General features: G+C 32.7%; 1 protein-coding gene across 2 annotated transcripts in view; it reads left to right on the top strand.

Moving 5' to 3' along the window:
- Gnpnat (glucosamine 6-phosphate N-acetyltransferase) overlaps positions 1 to 21,805 on the top strand; it is a 30,727-nt gene that overhangs the window by 7,894 nt on the left and 1,028 nt on the right. The window contains exons 3-5 of one of the 2 annotated variants that reach the window (XM_035370270.2): positions 8,790 to 8,852; positions 16,718 to 16,848; positions 17,003 to 17,064. In XM_035370270.2, coding sequence (XP_035226161.1) covers positions 8,790 to 8,852; positions 16,718 to 16,848; positions 17,003 to 17,064 — 256 coding nt within the window. The remainder of the gene's footprint in view (positions 1 to 8,789; positions 8,853 to 16,717; positions 16,849 to 17,002; positions 17,065 to 21,805) is intronic. The other variant, XM_085823389.1, reaches the window with a different exon arrangement.

The following is a 21,805-nucleotide window of genomic DNA, read 5'->3' as shown; positions in this document are numbered from 1 at the left end:
GAAAGTGCCTCTCTTTTTCTTTTCCCGATTCTCTTAAAAGATTACTTAAGAAATTTTTAACCTGTCAGGCCTTTTCATGGATCAATTGAGATACCCGGAAAGAGCTGCTAAGAATTAGCAGCTGAATGCTAGTTTTAATACAAGTATATGTCAGTCAGTGCATTGTCATTAAACTGACATACAGGAATCTCAACTGGTTGGGAGAAAAAAAATCACTTTTATGACGTACCTGCCTCCCCCTATTATACTGTTATTTGTGGGAAGAAGAAAAAAAGAATTTCTGGTAGTCTGGAGGTCCAGATATCATATCATTCAAGATATTAAATATTCGGATTTTGGACTTTGTACTGTATTTGAGTTTAATTTTGTTTTACTTCAGTATATGGAACTTACTGAACCATATACTGAACTTGGTTTTACTTCAGTAAATGGGGCTTACTGAGTTTTTATGTACTCTTCTGTTATGAGGACTGGATTCAGAAATGTGTGTAAATATGCAGGTATGTGTGGATTATTTTGTTTATGTATGCTTGTGTATATGTAGGCATACATGTATACACACACATATGCACATACCTACAAATACATGTGCATATATACATACATTTCAAATCTGGTCCCGATAACAGAAGAGTACCAGTTTTTATCAGCACAATAGTAGATACATGAATTATTAAATTTATTTTCATCATGTTTAAACATACTTTGATAAATAAAAGCTTTCTTCTTTACCTGGCATTTTCTCAGTATAAAAGCATAAGAAAATTGCAAAATGAAGTTAACCAAAGAACATAAAATTTAAAATACAGTACAAAGTCTGTAATCTGGACTCTTCGGGACTTCGGCGATTCCGGATTAGGGTTTTTTCCAGATTATAGATCATCAATTTAAATCCGGTAAGATGGCATGCAGAAATTATACAATTAAAAATATGAAACCGTAATTTATGAAATAAAGAGCAATTATGATCTAAAGGGTATCAAATTTTACAAAAAAAAAAAAAAAAAAAGGTTAATATTTATTTGTTTACTTTATTAAACATTTCTTTCAATGTACGCATGCGTAAAGTTTGTGGCTTTGAGGTCTGGATTATAGATCATTCCGGATTACGGACTTTGTACTGTATCTAACTAAATATTAATATATTTTACACCAGGGTCAAATTATAAGTGATTCAGTAATCAGAATCATATAGTATAAATTTAATTTAAGCCAAATTGGATGTCTTTTGAAATGGCACAAAAACCTTCTGATTTTTTGGCCAGGAGCCTCCAAGTTTTTCATATTTCAAGGTTTTCAGCTATGATACTGAAAGTGAATCAATCATAATTTTTCTATTCAAAATCTATGCCAGTTTTAAATTGCCTTTTTGTCTAATGATAAGAAATAAAATGCTGTTTTTTGAAAAATTGGTAACTATCAAATATATACAGTTAAAAGTCGTTAATCCGGACTCGTCGGGACTTCGGCGATTCCGAATTATCAATTTTTCCGGATTATAGATCATCAGTTTAAATCTGGTAAGATGGCATGCAGAAATTATAAAATTAAAAATATGAAACCATAATTTGTGAAATAAAGAACAATTATGATCTAAAGGATATCAAAATTTACAAAAAAAAGAGCTGGTACTTGCGTATTATCGCAACCAGGTTGGCGCGATTTGTAAGTTTGAGTAAAAAAGTATGAATAGAAAGAAAATGTACATTTATTAATTACAGATAATTTTTAATACAGTTTTTTATATTATTTTCTTTACCCTACTTATGGCAACCTTATGTTAATTTATTAAAGCGAGGTGTGCGTAGTTCGTAGATTCGTTCGTTGTCTACATTGTGCCATTCGTATATGTTTTTTTAAGTTAAAACATGTCGCTGTGTACATGGGTTCTTGTCAAATATTTTTGGTTAGAAACTTTATGTTTTTGCTATCTAAATTTTTTGTTTTTGTTTCGGATTTTTAGCTTAAATCGTGTGTTCAAAACGTAGTTTTTGCATGTGCGAAAACCGCGTTTTTGGAGACATTTTAAGCTTAAAGTTCGAAATATAGACAAGAATCCATGTACACAGCGACATGTTTTAACTTAAAAAAACATCTACGAACGGCACAATGTAGGCAATGAAGGAATCTACGAACTACGCACACCTCGCTTTAATAAATTAACATAAGGTTGCCATAAGTAGGGTCACCAAATTTGGCGATTTATGCGAATTTTGGCCTGGTTGCGTTAATACGTAAGTACCAAAAAGCTTAAAAGTTATTTGTTTACTTTATTAAACATTTCTTTCAATGTAAGTTGTTTAAGTTGCTTCATTTTCTGTGATAATACTTTCTCTTTAATTCTATAAACAGACATAATTTCTTCTTCAGTTACAAAGTTCTGCTGTTCAAGTCCTATAATTGTTGTGTCGATAATACCGACTAATTTGTCAATCGAAATTTTTTCATTTTCAATAAACTCTGTGTCACTTTCTTCACTATCGGAAGCGAATAATAATGACAAGGAATATGATTTAAATCATATCAAAGACGGAGTACATCGAGATGAAATACTGCATTTAGTAAGGAATTATACGCCAAATAAAATAAATCCAATTCGAAGATTCAAGGAACAACGTAATCTGCAACATTAACTGAAATAGATAATTAGATAATTTTAGCTTATACCGTCCATTATACATTAAACACGCATGAGTAAACGTATTGTGCTCATGTGCACACGCATATGCGCAGCTGTAAAGGTCTTATGTGCATGCACAGACATTTTGTAGCTTTGAGGTCCAGATTATAGATCATTCCGGATTATGGGTGTCCGAATTAATGACTTTTGACTGTATAAAAATGTATTCTTACTTTCAGACTTTAGAGTAATCCAGAAATTACTGAAAGTACTAGCAAGATTATATATGAAGTTCATAACTGATATTGTTTTCTTAATGCACACTTAAAAGCACAACATTTTAGTGGGACTGATATTTTAAGTGTTGTATAAACATAACACTCTGGTAAATGAGACTTCAGCTGACTGACATGCGAGACAATTAACCCTTTGATGGTTATTGAAATGAGCAGTTTCCGTTTACTTAATTCGCGCAGCATTAGGAGTAAAGAGTGGTCGAAAGTGGCAGCTGTTTTCCCCCGCTGTTCTTCCGAAAATGTCACCTTTCTCTGGCGATGCCATAGACAGCTCACCTCGCACATTTTATAAATTTCTTAAAGTATTTTTAGTACGTAAATAACAGTTTTTACGTACTTTAAAATAATTATTAAACAGTAAATTATAAATGATTATAACCAATTATATAAATAATAATAGTTAATTATAAATATAAGACAAATATTAAATTGATAGGACTAAATAAATACAACTAATGTAAAACTTTATGAAGCACAGTATAAATACAGTAATTACCTAAAAATCTTTTTGTGTGTGATATACTTTAAAACATGGAATTGCACATAATGGGGCATTACAGTCTTTGCAATACGTACGTGTTTCACAGCGAATTCTTTTTCCATTAGCATCATTTTTGCTGCAACATACCACACATCGTCTAGTAGGTTCTTTCTAATAGAGAATTTCAGAAATATTTGTCACGCAAGCTTTCATGCCTACATCACCAGTAAAACTAAATCGGTTAGAAGCGTGAGAACTTGAATCAATTATACACCACTGTTGAAGACTCGAAAAATCTTCCTCATCGCTTGAATTGTCTTCTGAGCTTGAAATACTGTGAACAAAGTCTTCATCAGATTCAAAACTTGATAAGCTTTCTGTATAACAATCATAATCATCATCATACCTATCTAACTTTCGCTTTTGAGCCATTTTACTGTACAAACACCCTAAAAACCGCACCAAAATACGTATAAAATGAACAAGGTCAAAAAAAAAAAAAAAAAAAAAAAAAAAAAATCCACCTTCATTATGCAAAGAAATTCATGGAACTTGTACTATCATCTGTAGACAGTAAAACTAGCAAGATTATATATGAAGTTCATAACTGATATTGTTTTCTTAATGCACACTTAAAAGCACAACATTTTAGTGGGACTGATATTTTAAGTGTTGTATAAACATAACACTCTGGTAAATGAGACTTCAGCTGACTGACATGCAAGACAATTAACCCTTTGACGGTTATGGAAATGAACAGTTTCCATTTACTTAATTCGCGCAGCAATAGGAGTAAAGAGTAGTCGAAAGTGGCAGCTGTTTTCCCCGCCGTTCTTCCGAAAATGTCACCTTTCTCTGGCGATGCCGTAGATAGCTCGCCTCGCATGTTTTAAAAATTTCTTTTTTAAAAATTTTGCGAGTAGCATTCCTTTGAAACACAATCAGTGCAGAATAATAATGGTGAACGAAGTCAGCTCGTGAGCGCGCATTGGGGAAAAATTTCACTACGCGAGTAGTGCTCGTTACTAACCATTTTGGTCAAAATCTTGCTCCCGAGCGGAACTCGTTTGCACGCATTATGAAGCATGATTCGATTGCGAGCTGAACTCGTTCATAACCATCAAAGGGTTAAAAAGAATATTCTTCCATTTTGCTTACAAGTTGCCTACACTCACTGAAAAGGAAACTAAAGGAGTTATGATTTTACTTTTAATGTTTTGGATGCATACAATATAAAAGGAAAAATTTCTCTTAACTGAAATCTTCTCTTCATTCAGAAATTCAAAATGCTATAAATCTTACAAATGCTGCCCAGAGGCCTTGGATTAAATATTTAACTGATCACAGCACTCTACGACCTCAATCACTTAATAAGAATTTTTAAGAAAAAAGCATAATTTAATTGTTTAATTTTTGGTATAGATCCAAATCAGTTTGGGGGCCTTACCAATATTGTGTGACCGATTCTGTAGAAAGTCTTCCACGGAAGCATCTCTGTTTTTAGACACATAGTCCATAGTATGCATTGCCATAATGCTACATATCCAATGTAATATCATTTGGCAAGCTACATCAGATTTTAAATATCGCATCGGTATTTAGAATTTGTTTTGTGTGGAAACATGGAATTAGCACATGCAGAGCTTGTTCTTCACAATTCATCTCAAAAATTCATAGTGGTGAATTGCTAAAGCTTATCATCTCAAATAATAAGCTTTCACAATTCATCTCCAAACTATCTGAAAATAATAGTAATTCAATTTTTCATTTTGGAGTTTCAGGCTGTATCACAAATTTAAAGTCTAGGTATTGATAGAATCAACAATGCAGTTAAAAAATTGTCAAGATTACACACATGCAAAATATGTCTAAGACAAAAAAATATGTAAATCAAAATGAATCCTGTAATTCCCCCTCTCTATTCTAAAAATTGTAACTTTTCTGGACTGCGTCATTTCTAGGTCAATCCATCTTGCATGGTTTGCATAATGCTGATGACGTTACTAATTCAGAACCTAAGCTCACAATTTCAAGAACTGAAGCTTTTCGAACTGAAGTTTTGACTGCAGGACTCTCCTGCAGTCAAGATACTACTTCGCTCTGTTTGCTTTGTTGTGCTGCTAATTATGCTATTATTTAAAATATGATACTCTCTCTATAAAATTGTGGATACTTTCTAACTGCACAGTAAAATTCCCCCCAGGATATATATGTAATGAAACAATAAATTTAGATATAATGGTATAGAAGCATTGATAGCATAAAACATAGAATGTTGAATCCATAATGAACAGCAAATTTGGCAGCCGCGGCATATTAAATATTCATCTTTATATCAATTGGCATTTGCAACCACAATTCACTTTGCACTTTAATCATGCCTATTCACGAACATTTACATTTTTGATACTTTTGCGATAGGAAGAGACAGTGAGGCCGTGTCTTACCGAGAACAGAAATAGATGCAAAGTGACCAGTTATTCCAATATAGCAGCTTATTAAGAAAAAAGTTTCTGTTTAATTTCCAAATTAGCTACATCATCAGCATTATGCAAGTCGTATGATATGGATTTATCTAGAAATGATGCAGCCCAGAAAAAGTGATTGGGCACAATGAAACCTAAACAGTAAGTCTTTGAAGCACTTCATTTGCTTTCTTATTGCAACTGCAAATATATACAAACTTTCTCTTCCTTTGCTAACATTAATGATTTCTTCTCGAAAGGCTTTTCTCTGGCCAAGCCTTTTTCTCTTTGAAGAGGGGGTGGATATGTAAAATATAAAATATGAAACAAAATTACTAAACTTATTGGAAACCATTTGGAAATAGACCTTTAAATTCATAAATTTTAATTAAATACATCTCCACTTCAAAAATATACTTTGTACCATTTTCCACTACTTCAGTTTGTTACGTGACTCTTCCTGCAGTATCTGCATTGCTGTAAACTTTAGCCTATGTTGTTCAGGATTAACACAAAGACATTCCAACTGTAATGAATAAATATGACCACACTGAGTATGCATTACTTTTTCCCCACCTGCTGCTGCTAAAATAAACCATATCTCTTATTTCGCCTTCTTTCTTTATTTTCTGAAATGTAAACTGTGCATATAGAAATTCTGGGGTGCATTTAGCATCCCTAGTGTTGTGCCAATTTCAGCAAAAATGTATTTCTGAATAATTATTCCTGTGCAAAATAAATATGTTCTAACCATCAAGCCAGTTGTGATTTTTGCACCAGTCGTCACCTAAGCAACAGTTTTCTTAGCCATGACTAAAGAGTGAATTGGTTTTACCTTCTGCAAAAACTACAACATCGCACACACATATATGCAAACACACACACACATAACATATACATATATATGTGTATATATATATACAAACATACTACAATCACCAGTATAAATGTAGGACCCATCTGGTCACAAGTCATCAGATACATAGACTGGTTGAATTTATTTCTGCTAGACTGGAAAAACATTGCTGGAATATTCACTTCAGTATAGAAGTTAAGAAACTCTCTTCTATTAAGACTTTTAATAGAGTCTCATGTGTTTTCATATGCAAAATTTTCTTTGGGTTCCTCAGGATTACATAACACAGTAAAAATCATATCTAAATTCCTACTTATATACACAATAAGGCACTTTGTTATTCATTCTTTTAACACCATGTTTTGCATTATGCTATTTTGTTGGGCGTTCCACAGAGATTCCTTTCTAGACCCATGTTATTTAATATGATGATGGATCACCCCCAAAAAGGTTACATGGGTTATAAAAAATTATTTATTAGCAATAGACAAAAAATACAAGAGGGAATTAAGAGGCATACTTGCTTATCATTTTCCTCACATAATCATCAAATCTTGTTTTTACGTCACTGTCTGAAGATAACCTCATCTAGATAAATGTTTCTTCAATTTCAGAAAACGGAAATAGTCGTTGGATGCTAAATTTGGACTATATGGGGGAGGGTAACTCCAGACTTCCCACTTTTGCGGCAATTCTTGAGTTTGTACAGGGCCGGGCATTGTCATGCAAGAGGATGACACCATCATTCAACATGTCAGGGCACTTGCATCAGATGGCTTCGTGTAACCTTGTCAAAGTGATCAATAATGGTCAGCAGTAACAATATGACTACACTCCAGATACTCAATCAGGACAGCGAAACACAGCTTGCACCTGTCAAGCGAGACCACTTTTCTAAATGTTTTGCCATTTCAATCTCTCTGACACAGAACTTACTCTATGTATCCACACAACCACTGCTAGACAACTAATGCCATCTGTCTACATTCTGGGGATAAAGTATTCCCTCCACAATAATTACTTTTCAAATACAGATGCTTGAAACTTTTTTTTTTTAAATCCACATAATATTTATGCTAACAATATTCCACAAGCACCATATATTACTCTTGCCATATATGTTGATGACAATTAATGACCCTTGGAAACAAAAAGAATTACTTAGGATACTTAAATACTTTCCTGTTCACTAATTTTGATGAAAAAACAGCTTATCAAATAATGTGATTTAATGCCAGTAATGGATAAGCATGATGTCACAACACACTCATAAGGTTGGTCCTTATATGGGCCTTGGTTTTATTACTAAGCTCCTAATTTTCTTCTGATTATGTGATCTCTTTGGAAAAAGCTTTTCCACATTTTTTTACTGAAGACAGTTAATAGAAAAATGAAGTAATGACCCCTCCCTTTGTTTTTTTATTCAGAAAGATAGAAAAGTTGTAGATATTTTCCATTTTAAGCATTACATGATCAAAAATTTATCTCTGATATACAGATATGTGTGCAAATTTCATGTGAGGCCTATTATTTTGTATAGATATGCTACAGCGTGTTCTAAAATTGATGGTTTTTAATATTAAATTGGCCACCATACAGTCATAGTTGATGCAAATTTAAAGCATTTATTTTAGTTATCTACCACTGTATTTTAAATCTAGGAAGAAGCCACAAATTTCAACATTTTCAATTCCATGCCTTTCAAAATAGGAATATTCAGTTTGTATTTAAATTAAGTTCATGTGTATGTTATTTAAGTCTGTTTACTCTGAAAATTATTGAAACTGATTATTTTTTAACTCAAAAAAATTTCTATAGACTCTCAATTAGCTGTTAAACATTTGTTAAATAGTTTGGTACATTGCAAAATTCATAGAATTTTTTTAAAAAAATTTCTTTGCCACAAGCAAAATGTATTCATCTGGGAATTTTCATAGGATGTTCGATAAACCTAGTAATAAACAATATTACTTATACACTATCACAATTACATTATTAATTTATATATATATAGATGTTGTTCATATTAATTTGATAGTATAATTAAATGGGCATTTTTATGACTTTATAGGTTATTTAGAGCTTTTATCTCAACTAACAAGAGTTGGTGATGTTTCAGAAAAAACTTTCCATGGTAAGGTAAATTATATATTAAAATTTTTTATCATTCTAAAAGTGTATAGTTTAATAGTTAGATATAATTTCCATGCACGTTATGTTTCTTTTAATTTTAAAAGATGAAATTTTTTATTATGTTTTTTTAATATCATTTATGTAGCAACATTATACATAGAATTTAAAAAAAAAAAAAAAAAAAAAAAGAAAGAAAGCATCATATCTACTTTTAATACCTGAGGCAGATTTCAAAATTGCATCCCCCAAATATATATTTACTCACTTTCTTATTCATGTTTCATTTATTATACAGCACAAAGTCTGAGATCCGGAATGATCTGAAATTCGGACCTCAAAACCGCCAACAACTTTTACTTTATGGATGAGCATTTGATTTTTCTCCTGTAGATAAAACACGTGGAGAGTCCCGATTCTTAATTTCCCTTTGGAATTAATTAAATACCTCATTATTGAAGAAACAATAATTTAGCATTTGTCTGATCAATAATTTGGCTCTGATTGGCATACATCTCAAACCAAAACATTCTGGATTGAAACATCATTGGTTTTACACCTACTAATATTTTATATCCTTGATGCCCAACGTGGCGAATGATTATTTATTATATTTTGCTTTCATCATCGCATATTTATCAACACATAACAACTTGAGTAATGACTCTTAAACCCACTTTTTTTATATTTATAATTTTTTTATATAAGTACAAAGACTATGGTAACCTTTTATATTGATATTCTTATGCTTGCCAATGATTACAGATCTAAGTTACATTAAGAAATATTGACGAGGAAAAATTTAATAAAAGTTTCTTTCCATATTTTCCCGTAAACCCAGAACCGTCGCCAGAACCCGTATGGCCGCACCAGGTGGCAGATATTAAAAGAAGACAAGATTTTTGAAATTTAGAAAAGCACCGAGGAAAAAAAAAAGGGAGGATGAAAATATATTTAGAATTTAGGGAAAACACTGGGATCCAAAATTTAGGGGCCTCAAAAATTTAGAACTTAGGGAGATGCTTGGTAGTAGAATTTAGGACCCGCAGAGACTGCATCAGGTGGTAAGATATCTAGATAGATATCTAGTGAGTGATAGAAGCAAGGCAAAATTTAGCGGAACAACTTTCTTTCATCACCGACCTCATGATACATACCCAATAATGTAGAGTGGATGCTATTAAGCCAGGCTAAAATTATACTTACTGATTCCAAGAATTTCAGCCAATATAGTGGTTTGCGCTGTTCCTTAACTTTCTCATTTGATCCAGCTTAATTATTTTTTGTAGGCTGTTTTTGGTGAAAATTAAAGTTTCAGCTTTTGATCATGTCGAAAAGAGTTTCTAACTCTGAAGCTGCGACTGGATCTACAAAGCGAAAGCATATTTTGATGTCCATTACACAAAATGTGGAATTGCTTCAAAAAATGGATAAAGGTATATCCGTCTCAAAATTGTGCGAGGAGTATGGCCTTTTTGAATTTTTTGTGGATTCCGACACCTCGCTCGCAATGAATAACAGGAAAATTCTTCTTTATGCTAAAAGTGAAGATCATGACAAAGTGAAAAACTGAATGGGTCAGACAGCGTCACAGCGAGGGCGTACCATTGACCTGTCAAATGCTAATGGCACAAGCTAAAATTTTTCACTAAGAAATGAACTTAGAAACTGTGTGTACATATTCTACAAGTTGGTTAACCAAATTAACAAAATTTGCCCTGGTATAGGGCAATTAAGAATTTCAGGTAAAAAAGCTTCAGCTGATACTGAAGCTGCTGAGCTATTTGCAGATGAATTCATTGAGCTCATTAATCATTATCTCTAGAACAAATTTACAACGCTGATGAAACTGGTCTTTTCTGCCAATATGTACCGCAAAATACCTCCGCAACTCTACAGATAAGGGTCCAACTTGTATCAAAGATACCAAAGTGAGACTAGCAATTTTTGCATGCGAAAATGTGGCAGGAACACACGTGTGCAAACTTTTCGTAATCGGAAAAAATACACAACCTCGAGTAAAGAGTTTCCCGTAATATATTGTTCAAATAAGAATACTGATGACACAAGTGTTAATGAATGGTTTGGAAAATCATTTCATACCCAAGGCTCGGCAAAATTCAGTTGATTTACCTGATAATGTGAAAATTGTCCTGATTGTAGAGAACTGTTTGGCTCATACTTCATCTAAAGTTTTAGTGAAATTTAATGTATTCCTATTATTCTTTCCCCAAAATTATACATCAGTTATTCAGCCTATATATATTGGAATAGTGTGCGTGCTGAAATGGAAATATAAAGTAGAATTTTTAAAATCCCTGTTAAATTTTTTTAATAATGATAAGACTATTCAAGAATTTTTTAAATACTTTGACATAAAATCTGCTGCGTGGGAGGATGTGTCTCCAGTTACTTTAAAAAGTGCTTTGCATAATTTTAGGTCAGCTAGTATATTTCATGGTGAGGCTGATAAATATGATAGCCGCGAATCTGAAGGTTTTCAGATATCGCAAATCAAAGGCTAAATTTTCCAATTAATGGGAATTTTTAAAGAAATGTGGAGAAGCAGTAATAAATGAAGACAATATAACAGAAGTTTTTCATTGCAATGGCATTGCCCCAATTATTAATCAATTAATGGTCAGCGAAATCTGTAGTATGGTTCTAGATCCAGAAAATACTACAGTCAAAAGTCTTTAATCCGGACTCGTTGGGACTTCGGTGATTCTGGATTATTGGTTTTTCCGGATTATAGATCATCAATTTAAATCTGGCAAGATGGCATGCAGAAATTATAAAATTAAATATATGAAACCGTAATTTATGAAATAAAGAGCAATTATGATCTAGAGGGTATCAAAATTTACAGAAAAAAAATTTAATATTTATTTGTTTACTTTATTAAACATTTCTTTCAATGCACGCATGCGTAAAGCATACATTACACATAGTCGAAATTAGAAAACTATTTGATGTGTATTCGTGATATTTATGATGATGAGGAATTTGATTTAAATCATATCAAAGAGAGTATATCGATATGAAATACAGTAATAAAGTAAGGAATTACAGACAAAAGTCGTTAATCTGGACACCCATAACCCGGAATGATCTATAATCCGGAACTCAAATCTACAAACTTTCTGCGCATGCGTCAATGCATAATGCGTTCGTGCATGCGCATAGGCATTCATGCATGCGCGTAATACTTTTACGCATGCGCATTTAATGTATAACAGACGGCATAAGCTAAGCTAAAATGATCTAATTATCTATTTCAGTTAATGTTGCAGATTGCGTTTTCCTTGTTCTTCGAATTGGATCTGGCTTATTATTTTTTGCAGACTGTTAGAGCAACTTTATAAAAGTAAGCTTGAACTTTCAATTATGTCAAACAGAATTTCCGATGCTAGAGCTGCCAAAGCGAAAGTATGTTTCGATGTCCATCAAACAAAAAGTGGAATTGCTGCAAAAAATGAATAAAGGCATATCCTTTGTTTCTCTAACCATTCCGAAATCTGTTTATCAATTTCACGCTGCCCTGCGGGGTGGGGTGGGACATCGCAGCACGCAATGATCTGGAACTTGATCTGCCAGCTGTATCCTTATCTTTAGCGCAGATGTTTTTATTTTATTCAGCTTATAATTCCTTACTAAATGTAGTATTTCATCTCGATGTATTCAGTCTTTGATATGATTTAAATCAAATTCCTCGTCATTATAAATATCATGAGTACACATCAAATAGTTTTCTGGTTGCAATTTTCTAATTTCGACCATTCGTAATGTATGCTTTACGCATGCGCGCGTTGAAAGAAGTGTTTAATAAAGTAAAAAAATAAATATTAAGCTTTTTTTTTGTAAATTTTAATACCCTTTAGATCATAATTGCTCTTTATTTCAGAAATTACGGTTTCATATTTTTAATTTTATAATTTCTGCATGCCATCTTACCAAATTTAAAATGATGATCTATAATCCAGAAAAATCGATCATCCGGAATCGCCGAAGTCCTGACGAGTCCGGATTAAAGACTTTTGACTGTATAAGCTGAATAAAATAAAAACATCTGCCCTGAAGATAAGGATAGTGCTGACTGATTAACTTGCAGTTCATTGCGTGCCACAATGTCCCCCCCTCGCAGAGCAGCGTGAAATTGATAAACAGATTTCGGAATGGTTAGAGAAACAAAGGATATGCCTTATCCATTTTTTGCAGCAATTCCACTTTTTGTTTGATGGACATCGAAACATGCTTTCGCTTTGTAGATGCTTTGGCAGCTCCAGAGTCGGAAATTCTTTTTGACATAATCGAAAGTTCAAGCTTACTTTTATAAAATTGCTCTGCAAAAAATAATAAGCCAGATCCAATTAGAAGATTAAGGAACAACACAATCTGCAGCATTAACTGAAATAGATAATTAGATAATTTTTGTTCAGCTTATACCATCCGTTATACATTAAACATGCATAAGCGTTATACATGCATAAGCGTATTATGCGTTTACAAATGCGCAGAAAGTTTGTAGCTTTGAGGTCTGGATTATAGATCATTTCGGTTTATGGACGTCCGGATTAAAGACTTTTGACTGTACTACCAATAATCAAGAAAGTGACAGAGAGGTTATTGAAAACAAAAAAATTTCGATTGACAAATTAGTTCGTAATTCTCGACACAGCAATTACAGATCTTGAAACTTTGTTACTGAATAAGAAATTATGTCTGTCTACAGAATTAAAGAGAAAATATTAGCACAAAAAAAGCAACAAACAACTTACATTAAAAAAAAATGTTTAATAAAGTAAACAAATAAATATTAAGCTTTTTTTTTTTTTTTTTTTTTTTTTTTTGTAAATTTTACAACCCTTTAGATCATAAATTCTTCATTATTTTTATTTTATAATTTCTACATGCCATCTTACAAGTGTTAAACCGATGATCTTAATATCCAGAAAAATCCCAACTCTGGAATCGCTGAATTCCCAATGAGTCTGGATCTCGGATTTTGTACTGTATTTAAATTTTGGGTATTCTTCCAATAGGTGATCTATCTTTCTTAACTGATCGATAGATGGCACCATTAAAATTGTTTTTTTTACACACTTTTTCTTTCTGCCATTTTGCTCAAATTTTCACGCTCAGATTTATTATTATTTAATACAGTCAAAGGTCTTTAATCTGGACTCGTCGGGACTTCGGCAATTCCGAATTATCGATTTTTCCAGATTATAGATCATCAGTTTAAATCTGGTAAGATAGCATGCAGAAATTATAAAATTAAAAATATGAAACCGTAATTTATAAAATAATGAGCAATTATGACCTAAAGGGTATAAAAAAAATAAGCTTACTATTTATTTGTTTACTTTATTAAACATTTCTTTCGACGCGCGCATGCATAAAGCATACTTTACGCATAGCCGAAATTTGAAAATTGCAACCAGAAAACTATTTGATTTGTATTCGTGATATTTATAATGACGAGGAATTTGATTTAAATCATATTAAAGACGGAGCACATCGAGATGAAATACTGCATTTAGTAAGGAATTGTAAGCCGAATAAAATAAAAACATCTGCCCTAAAGATAACGATAGTGCTGACAGTTCATTGCGCGCCACGACGTTTCCCCTCCTTCCCCCGCGCAGAGCAGCGTGAAATTGATAAACAGATTTCGGAACGGTTAGATAAACAAAGGATATGCCTTTATCCAGCAATTCCACTTTTTGTTTGATGGACATCGAAACATACTTTCGTTTTGTAGATCCTTTGGGAGCTCCACCATCGGAAATTCTATTTGACATAATTGAAAGTTCAAGCTTACTTTAAAAAAATAGCTCTTACAGTCTGTACAAAATAATAAGCCAGATCCAATTCAAAGATTAAGGAACAACGCAATCATCAACATCAACTGAAATAGATAATTAGATAATTTTAGCTTATACAGTCTGTTATACATTAAACGCACATGCGAAAACGTATTCTGCGCTTGCACGCACACATATGCGCAGTCGTAAAGGTCTTACGCGCACGCGTAAACGCCTATGCGCATGCGTCAATGCGGCACATGTGCAGAAAGTTTTTAGCTTTGAGGTTCGGATTATAGATCATTCCGGATTATGGGTGTCCGAATTAACGACTTTTGACTGTATTAATAATTTTTTATGTTTTGAAAATTGTTTATTTCTTTTGCTGTGTTTTGTGCTGCATGTGAGGTAGGATTCAAAAGTTCCCAGACTGAGACTATAATGTAAAAAATATTATGAATTAAATTGCAGAAACACATCCTCCTTCGAAATAAAACCCTTGGGCAACAACACACTTTTGTTAGCGCCTGTAAAGTTTATCGAAGCGTATATGGAATCCATTTTTGGCCATGTCCTTTAATTCAGCCTGCAATGCGCATTTAACTTCATCTGAAGATTGAAATCGACGACCTTACAGGCATCTTGTCAGTTTAGGAAATAAGAAGAAATTGCAGGGTGTGAGATCAGCTGAGTAAGGAGGAGGAGGCAAAACACTTGTTTTCATTTTTACAAGAAGGTCATTGACGAGTAGGGATCAGTGAGCAGGGGCGTTGTCATGCAACAGCACCCATGACTGTTCAGCCCACATTTTTGGTCTCTTTATTTGGATCGACTCACGCAAACGACGCAGGATTTCGATGCAGCCTTCTTTGTTCACAGTGCATCCTTCAGGGATAAATTCCAGATGCACAATGCCCTGGATATCGAATACCTCTAGCATGACCTTTCCTTTAGAGCGATCCTGGCGGAATTTCTGCTTCTGTGGAGATTGTGGCGATTTCCATCTTGCCAATGCTCTCTTGGTTTGCGGGTCACACAAAAAACACCATTTCTCATCTCCAGTAACAGTTCTGCCAAGTAAGGAAGGATTTTTGTCAACAGTCGAGATTAAATCTCCTGCCATTTCCATTCGAATTCCCTTTTGGTCTGTGTTTAGCATGTGGGGAATTATATGTTGACACAACCGATGTATGTTAAGATCCTTAGTCAGTATCCGCTGAATGTGGCCTCTGATATCCCAACTGATTCTGCTATTTGGCAAACTGTTTGTTGCCTGTTTGCATGTACTGCCGCAGACACCTTTTTGATGTTTTCATTGGCACGCGAAGTCATGGGATGCCACAGTGTTTGTCATCTTCTGTACTTTCCCTGCCTTCTTTGAAATGACATTGCTACTCAAAAGCTTCCGTTCTCAACAATGTTTCACTTCCATACACATGTTTCAACATTTTGTCTCTTTGTCATACACATGTTTCATCAAGTCTTTGTTGCACTCTTTCCCAAGCAAACACAAAATTTGATATTGATTCTCTGTTCAACTGAGGCTTTCGACGAAAATTAAATATAATCAAACAGTTAATCACAAATAATTATCACCATGTTATAAAGTAATTTTCTTCCTCCTTATATTTGCTCTCTTTGAGAGTGAAAATAAACAGGGAAAAAATAAGAATAGAAAATATCCCTACAGCCTCATTTATGTCCATCCACCCTAATTCATCAATAAATTGGTCGAAATATCACACGTGAGTTTGTGCTCATGGTGGCAGCCGGCACAGTTAAACTATATTAAGTAACAGTAATAAAATTAAGCTGCAAGGTTATATATTATGAAGTCAAAAATTGTCATTGAATCTTAGAGGTATCCAAGATATCAAAAGAATAAAGTAGATTATTTCATAAAAATTTTAATAATATACAGTCAATCTTTCCCATGCTTCAAATATTAAAATTTCTTAATTTGCATAAATTTTGCATAATATTTTTTATATAATTACTGCTCTTTATGCTTCTGAATTTTTGTCAATTTAAACATGACTTGAATTTTTTTTTTTTTTTTCAGATACATTTAACGAAATGAAAATGCACAAAAATAGATATTTTGTTACTGTTATCGAAGATCTCTTGACGAAACAAGTCATAGGAACTGCAACATTAGCTGTGGAAAAAAAATTTATCCATTCTGCAGGACTGGTAACTACATCTTAGTTTATATATTAAAAGCTTAGTATTTAAACTTTTAAGACCCTCATAACTAATATCTGCTTAAGTGTCTAGCTTTAAAGGATAAGAACTTTAAACACATTTAAATATACAATGAAATATGAAATTTCATATTCCATTTCAGAGAGGTAGATTAGAAGATGTTGTAATCAGCAATGATTATAGAGGAAAGCAACTTGGAAAATTGTAAGTTATTCATTTTTCTTTTTGTATAGGGGGGATTTTAAATGTAACATGCAAACTTTAGAATATACAGTAAAATTTGGATGAGAAGTTTTTTCTTGAAATAAGTTTGATTTTTAAAGTTCCAAAATAAACAACACATATATAAAATTAAAGGATCTTTCACAGGGAGCCCATCCATTTCCTCAACTGGAGCTAGTATGGGTGGTGTGATCACATTCCAGCACTGCTATACTCAGAATTGACATCTAGATTTGAGAAAGATTGAAGGGGGATGATGATTTCAAAAACCTCTCTAATTTTGAGGCTGTTTTTATGCTGGGGTTTAGCATTGTCCCATTCAGTTAATAAATATGGAAGCTCTGTGACATATTTAACAAATATCTTTGTTGGGAATTGAGCATTGTGAAACTCCAAACCCCAGCACAGAAACAGCCTCAATGTTAGAGAAGCATTTTAAATCACTACCAAACTGTGTTGCAAAAGAGACTTTCCCTTCAATCTTCCATACATCTTGATGTCAATTCTGAGCACAGCAACCTATATAAGATGATGAATGTGATCAAACCAATCATTCCAGCTCCAACTGCTAAAGCAGACTGGTTATCTGCAAAATATCTTTTATATATATATTTAAAGGTGTCTCCAGTATGTCAACCTATTGTATCTCATTCTTAACTTCATTTAAAGATATATTAATTTAGCCTATTAACTGATCTTGCCACCTGACTATTAAGCTATGAATATGTGCTCCCCCTCTCCTCCCCTAATGTATATAAACAATCCCTACTTCTGTAACTGGAAGACGAAAATTTCAGAAGATTTCACATAGTTTTCAATTCATTATTATCATAAAGCTCTCCTATATACTATTGGCGATGTGTCATGAAATTAGTGACTAAAGAAATGTTGCTTTGCTAAATTTTGTCTTGGTTGCAGGCTGACAAAGTTAGGCCTGAATTATACCTTAGTTTGGTTATTTATATACTTAAGCCTACTTTTTGCATCTGTGTAAGGCTTATCTGATTCCCAAATAAACTCCCACATACACGTAAGTATTATCTAGGGTTTGTGCTAGAGATGAACGATTGGCTAAACTGATCAGACTCCGGCGAAAATGGAATGGCAGTTCTGTAACAGTTTATCGAGTGCTGTTGTTGGAAAGTGTCCAAAAATTTGATTCCTCTTAATGTAAACACCAGCAGTCTTGCCTTGATTATTTACCGGAAACGTCTCTGACCTATTTTTTATGCGTGTATATGTGTTATGTATGTATATAAGTGTGCTTTTGTCTTGTTTGTGTTCCATCTAATATTTAAAAAACAAAACATTAAATAAACCGACGCATCTCAATGAATCTCATCACCCCTGTTTGCAAATGGATGAAGTTTTTTCTTCCATCTGACAATGCGAGGATCTGTTTAAAGTAAATAGGAATTTATTTCTCGGATTCCCAGCTGTCAGCACTCCGACATTAGTCACAGATCTGCGTCCTTTGGAGTTGTCATTACAGGAGCAGTTTTCATTGCTCCTGTTGTAGCTGCGCATCTGATTCCGGAGTCTTCATTATTTGCTATGTAAAATAATAAATTATATTTTTATTTATTTACTTATTTTACTAACACCTTATAATCAAGAGCGGTGAATTTCTCTTTAATCTTCTTTAGACTTATTTCTAAACATAAATTAAACATAAGTATATATTTCTAAACATAAATTTTTCCATGTGATGTATTTTTTCAAGGTTGCAGAACAAAATATGGATCCTACCAAATAGAAGAACCTTGAGCTATATTTGGCATCATTTTGCCAAATTAGATAAAAAAAAAAAAAAAAGGAAAATGCCAGTATTGTTAGCAATTTGCTGTTCTTTTGGGATCTGCCTCTGATCTAAAAATTTATTTTCACACTGTGTTTTGTAGTAGCAACAAAATATCAATTATAGTAATAATGGTAATCTTTAAGAAAAGTGAGTTTAGTTTTCATTATTTTTTATTCCAGAATTTTATTGTTGTTCTATATGGAAAAGTTTTTTAGAAAATCTCAGTACAGTTGAAAGAAATCAGTGCAGGGAGTGAGCAGTTTGGTTGAATTGATTCCAGCTATCCCATTCCTTGTTCAAGTTTTTCTGCTTTTCCCTCACCTTTGCACACGGCTCTTGATCCATGTCTAGTCCAAACACATTCATCAAGGTCATTTTTAGTAAGCGGTAAATCGTCAAAAAGAACTAATTAACTTCAGTGAACGGTTCTGATCTGATCGCTTAAAGGAGCAGTTTTGTTCACATTTTGCAGGTTGGTGTAGTTTTTGTGCGTTCTAAATTCTGAAAATTTTGGCATCCCTAAATTTTTCATCTGTGTGCCTTCCCTAAATTCTGAAGATTGTGTAATCTCTTAATTTTGTTGTTAGGTGCTTGTCTAAATTCTAAAAATTTTGCCTTCCCTTAATTTTGCTGCCTGATACGACTGCACCAGCTCTGGTGTTGGTCCTGAGCTTATCTAGATAATAATAAATAATGGCACCAGGAATATAAATTATCTAGTAAGTGTAAAATCAGCTTTGTTTTGATGTAGAATATTTTGGTTTGAGATGTATGCCAAGTAAAATGTTAGTTATGGAGCTGAAAATTTTATGTAATTACGTTTTATTGAAAAAAAAAAAATATCAAATAATGCATATAAAGAGGGAAAAAACTGCTTGTTGTCAGGAAGATTTGAAGGGCTTGTAGCAAGAAGGATACAGCTCCACTTTGGTAGATTTTGTGGTCATGGTTTGTTTTTGTTAAAAAAAAAATCATTCTTTGCATTGGGGTAAAAAGCCATTGGAGTAGCCATAAAAAATTACTTTTACTAGCACTTTTAATGAGGACAAATGTTTAGAACATAAGTTAAAAAACGAATTTTTTAATTTTTTGAAAATTTAAAAATGTGGAGTTGGACCCTGCTGCAGGCCCTTCATTTGGATTTTAAATCATTCTAAATATTGGACGTTCAGATTTCAGACTTTGTATTGTATAGTATAGACTTTGTCTTTGTACTGTAAAACTGTGAGACTTTGTATTGTACTGTATACTTAGATTATTACTGAATCTCACACTATAGAAAATTGCTTGAGTGCAGTATACTATTATAGTATCATGTTGAGGAAGCTTAATCTATAACGGATTATTTCTCAAAAACAGAAAACATTGGTATATTTAACAAATTGCCTAAAATCATTTTAAATTTCTGTAATTTGTCTTTTTTGATTACCTCATTGACTGTCTCACTTTTAAAAAGCTTTCTTTTTAATAAATTTTCTCACTCTATGCTGTTCCTAATCCTCTGAAAAATTTCATAGCAGAGATCTACTGTATTTTATATTTTCTATTGTATGTGCATTTTAAGTAGCAAAAGCATAATATTTATTCATATATTAATAACTACTTAGTATTTATAAATTTTTTACATGAAAAAATTTTTATTTGTACATTTTATTATCCTTTATTTTTTATATCAGAGATAATCCTTTTGAAGGAAAAAAAATCTTTTTCACTGCATACTTAAGCATTTACACAAAAGATATATATATGTACAGTACAAAGTCGACTCGTTGGGACTTCGGCGATTCCGGATTAGGGTTTTTTCCAAATTATAGATCATCAATTTAAATCTGGTAAGATGGCATGCAGAAATTATACAATTAAAAATATGAAACCATAATTTATGAAAGAGCAATTATGATCTAAAGGGTATCAAATTTTACAAAAAAAAAAACTTAATATTTATTTGTTTACTTTATTAAACATTTCTTTCAACGCACACATGCATAAAGCATACATTACGCATAATTGAAATTAGAAAATTGTAACCAGAAAACTATTTGATGTGTATTCGTGATATTTATAATGATGAAGAAATTTATTTAAATCATATCAAAGACGGAGTACATCGAGATGAAATACTACATTTAGTAAGGAATTATAAGCCGAATAAAATAAAAACATCTGCCCTGAAGATAAGGATAGTGCTAACAGATCAACTTCCAGTTCATTGTGCACCGCAACGTCCGCAGAGCAGCATGAAATTAATAAACAGATTTCAGAATGGTTAGAGAAACAAATCATTAAGCCAAGCTGTTCTGATTACGCAAGTAATATCGTGCTAAGTAGAAAAAATGCGGTTCATTTAGACTATGAATCCCTTTCCGAATATTTTATTGTTATGTGTGAAATAGCCAGTCACGGTTCTGTTGATGATTCATCAATTCTTGATTATGTAATCAATGGGATACCAGTTCAGAGTAGTTACAAAATTATTTTGTATGGGTGTAAAACTGTTCCTGAATTCAAAGAGAAATTAAAAATTTATGAGAAAAATCCGCATTCGAGATTCGAGGAATAACGGTTATTCAAGTACTAACACACAAAATAAAGCATGCGCTATACTTAATAAGAGTATAGAACCAAGGTGTTATGACTGTGGTTCAGCGTAATGTATGCGCATTCTTTATGCACATGTGTAAAGCATACAAAAAAAAAAGTTTGTGGCTTTGAGGTCGGATTATAGATCATTCCGGATTACGGACTTTGTACTCTATATGTAACAAATATAAAAATTCCACTTACCTTTATTTGTTGTGTTAATTCCATTAAAAGTAACTTTTTTTTTTTTTTTTTTTTTTTTTTTTGCTTAACTGATGTAAGCTATTTTTAAGGCCATTAATTTGAGAAATCTATCATTCAGAAGCCTGGACTGAACTAAAA

The sequence above is a fragment of the Stegodyphus dumicola genome, chromosome 9 (genome assembly GCF_044657685.1).
Source record: "Stegodyphus dumicola isolate Sdum_Otavi_A_Nest chromosome 9, ASM4465768v1".
Lineage (NCBI taxonomy): Eukaryota > Metazoa > Arthropoda > Arachnida > Araneae > Eresidae > Stegodyphus > Stegodyphus dumicola.
The sequence above is the reverse complement of the archived record's forward strand: the minus strand, read 5'-3'. Positions and strand labels throughout refer to the sequence as shown.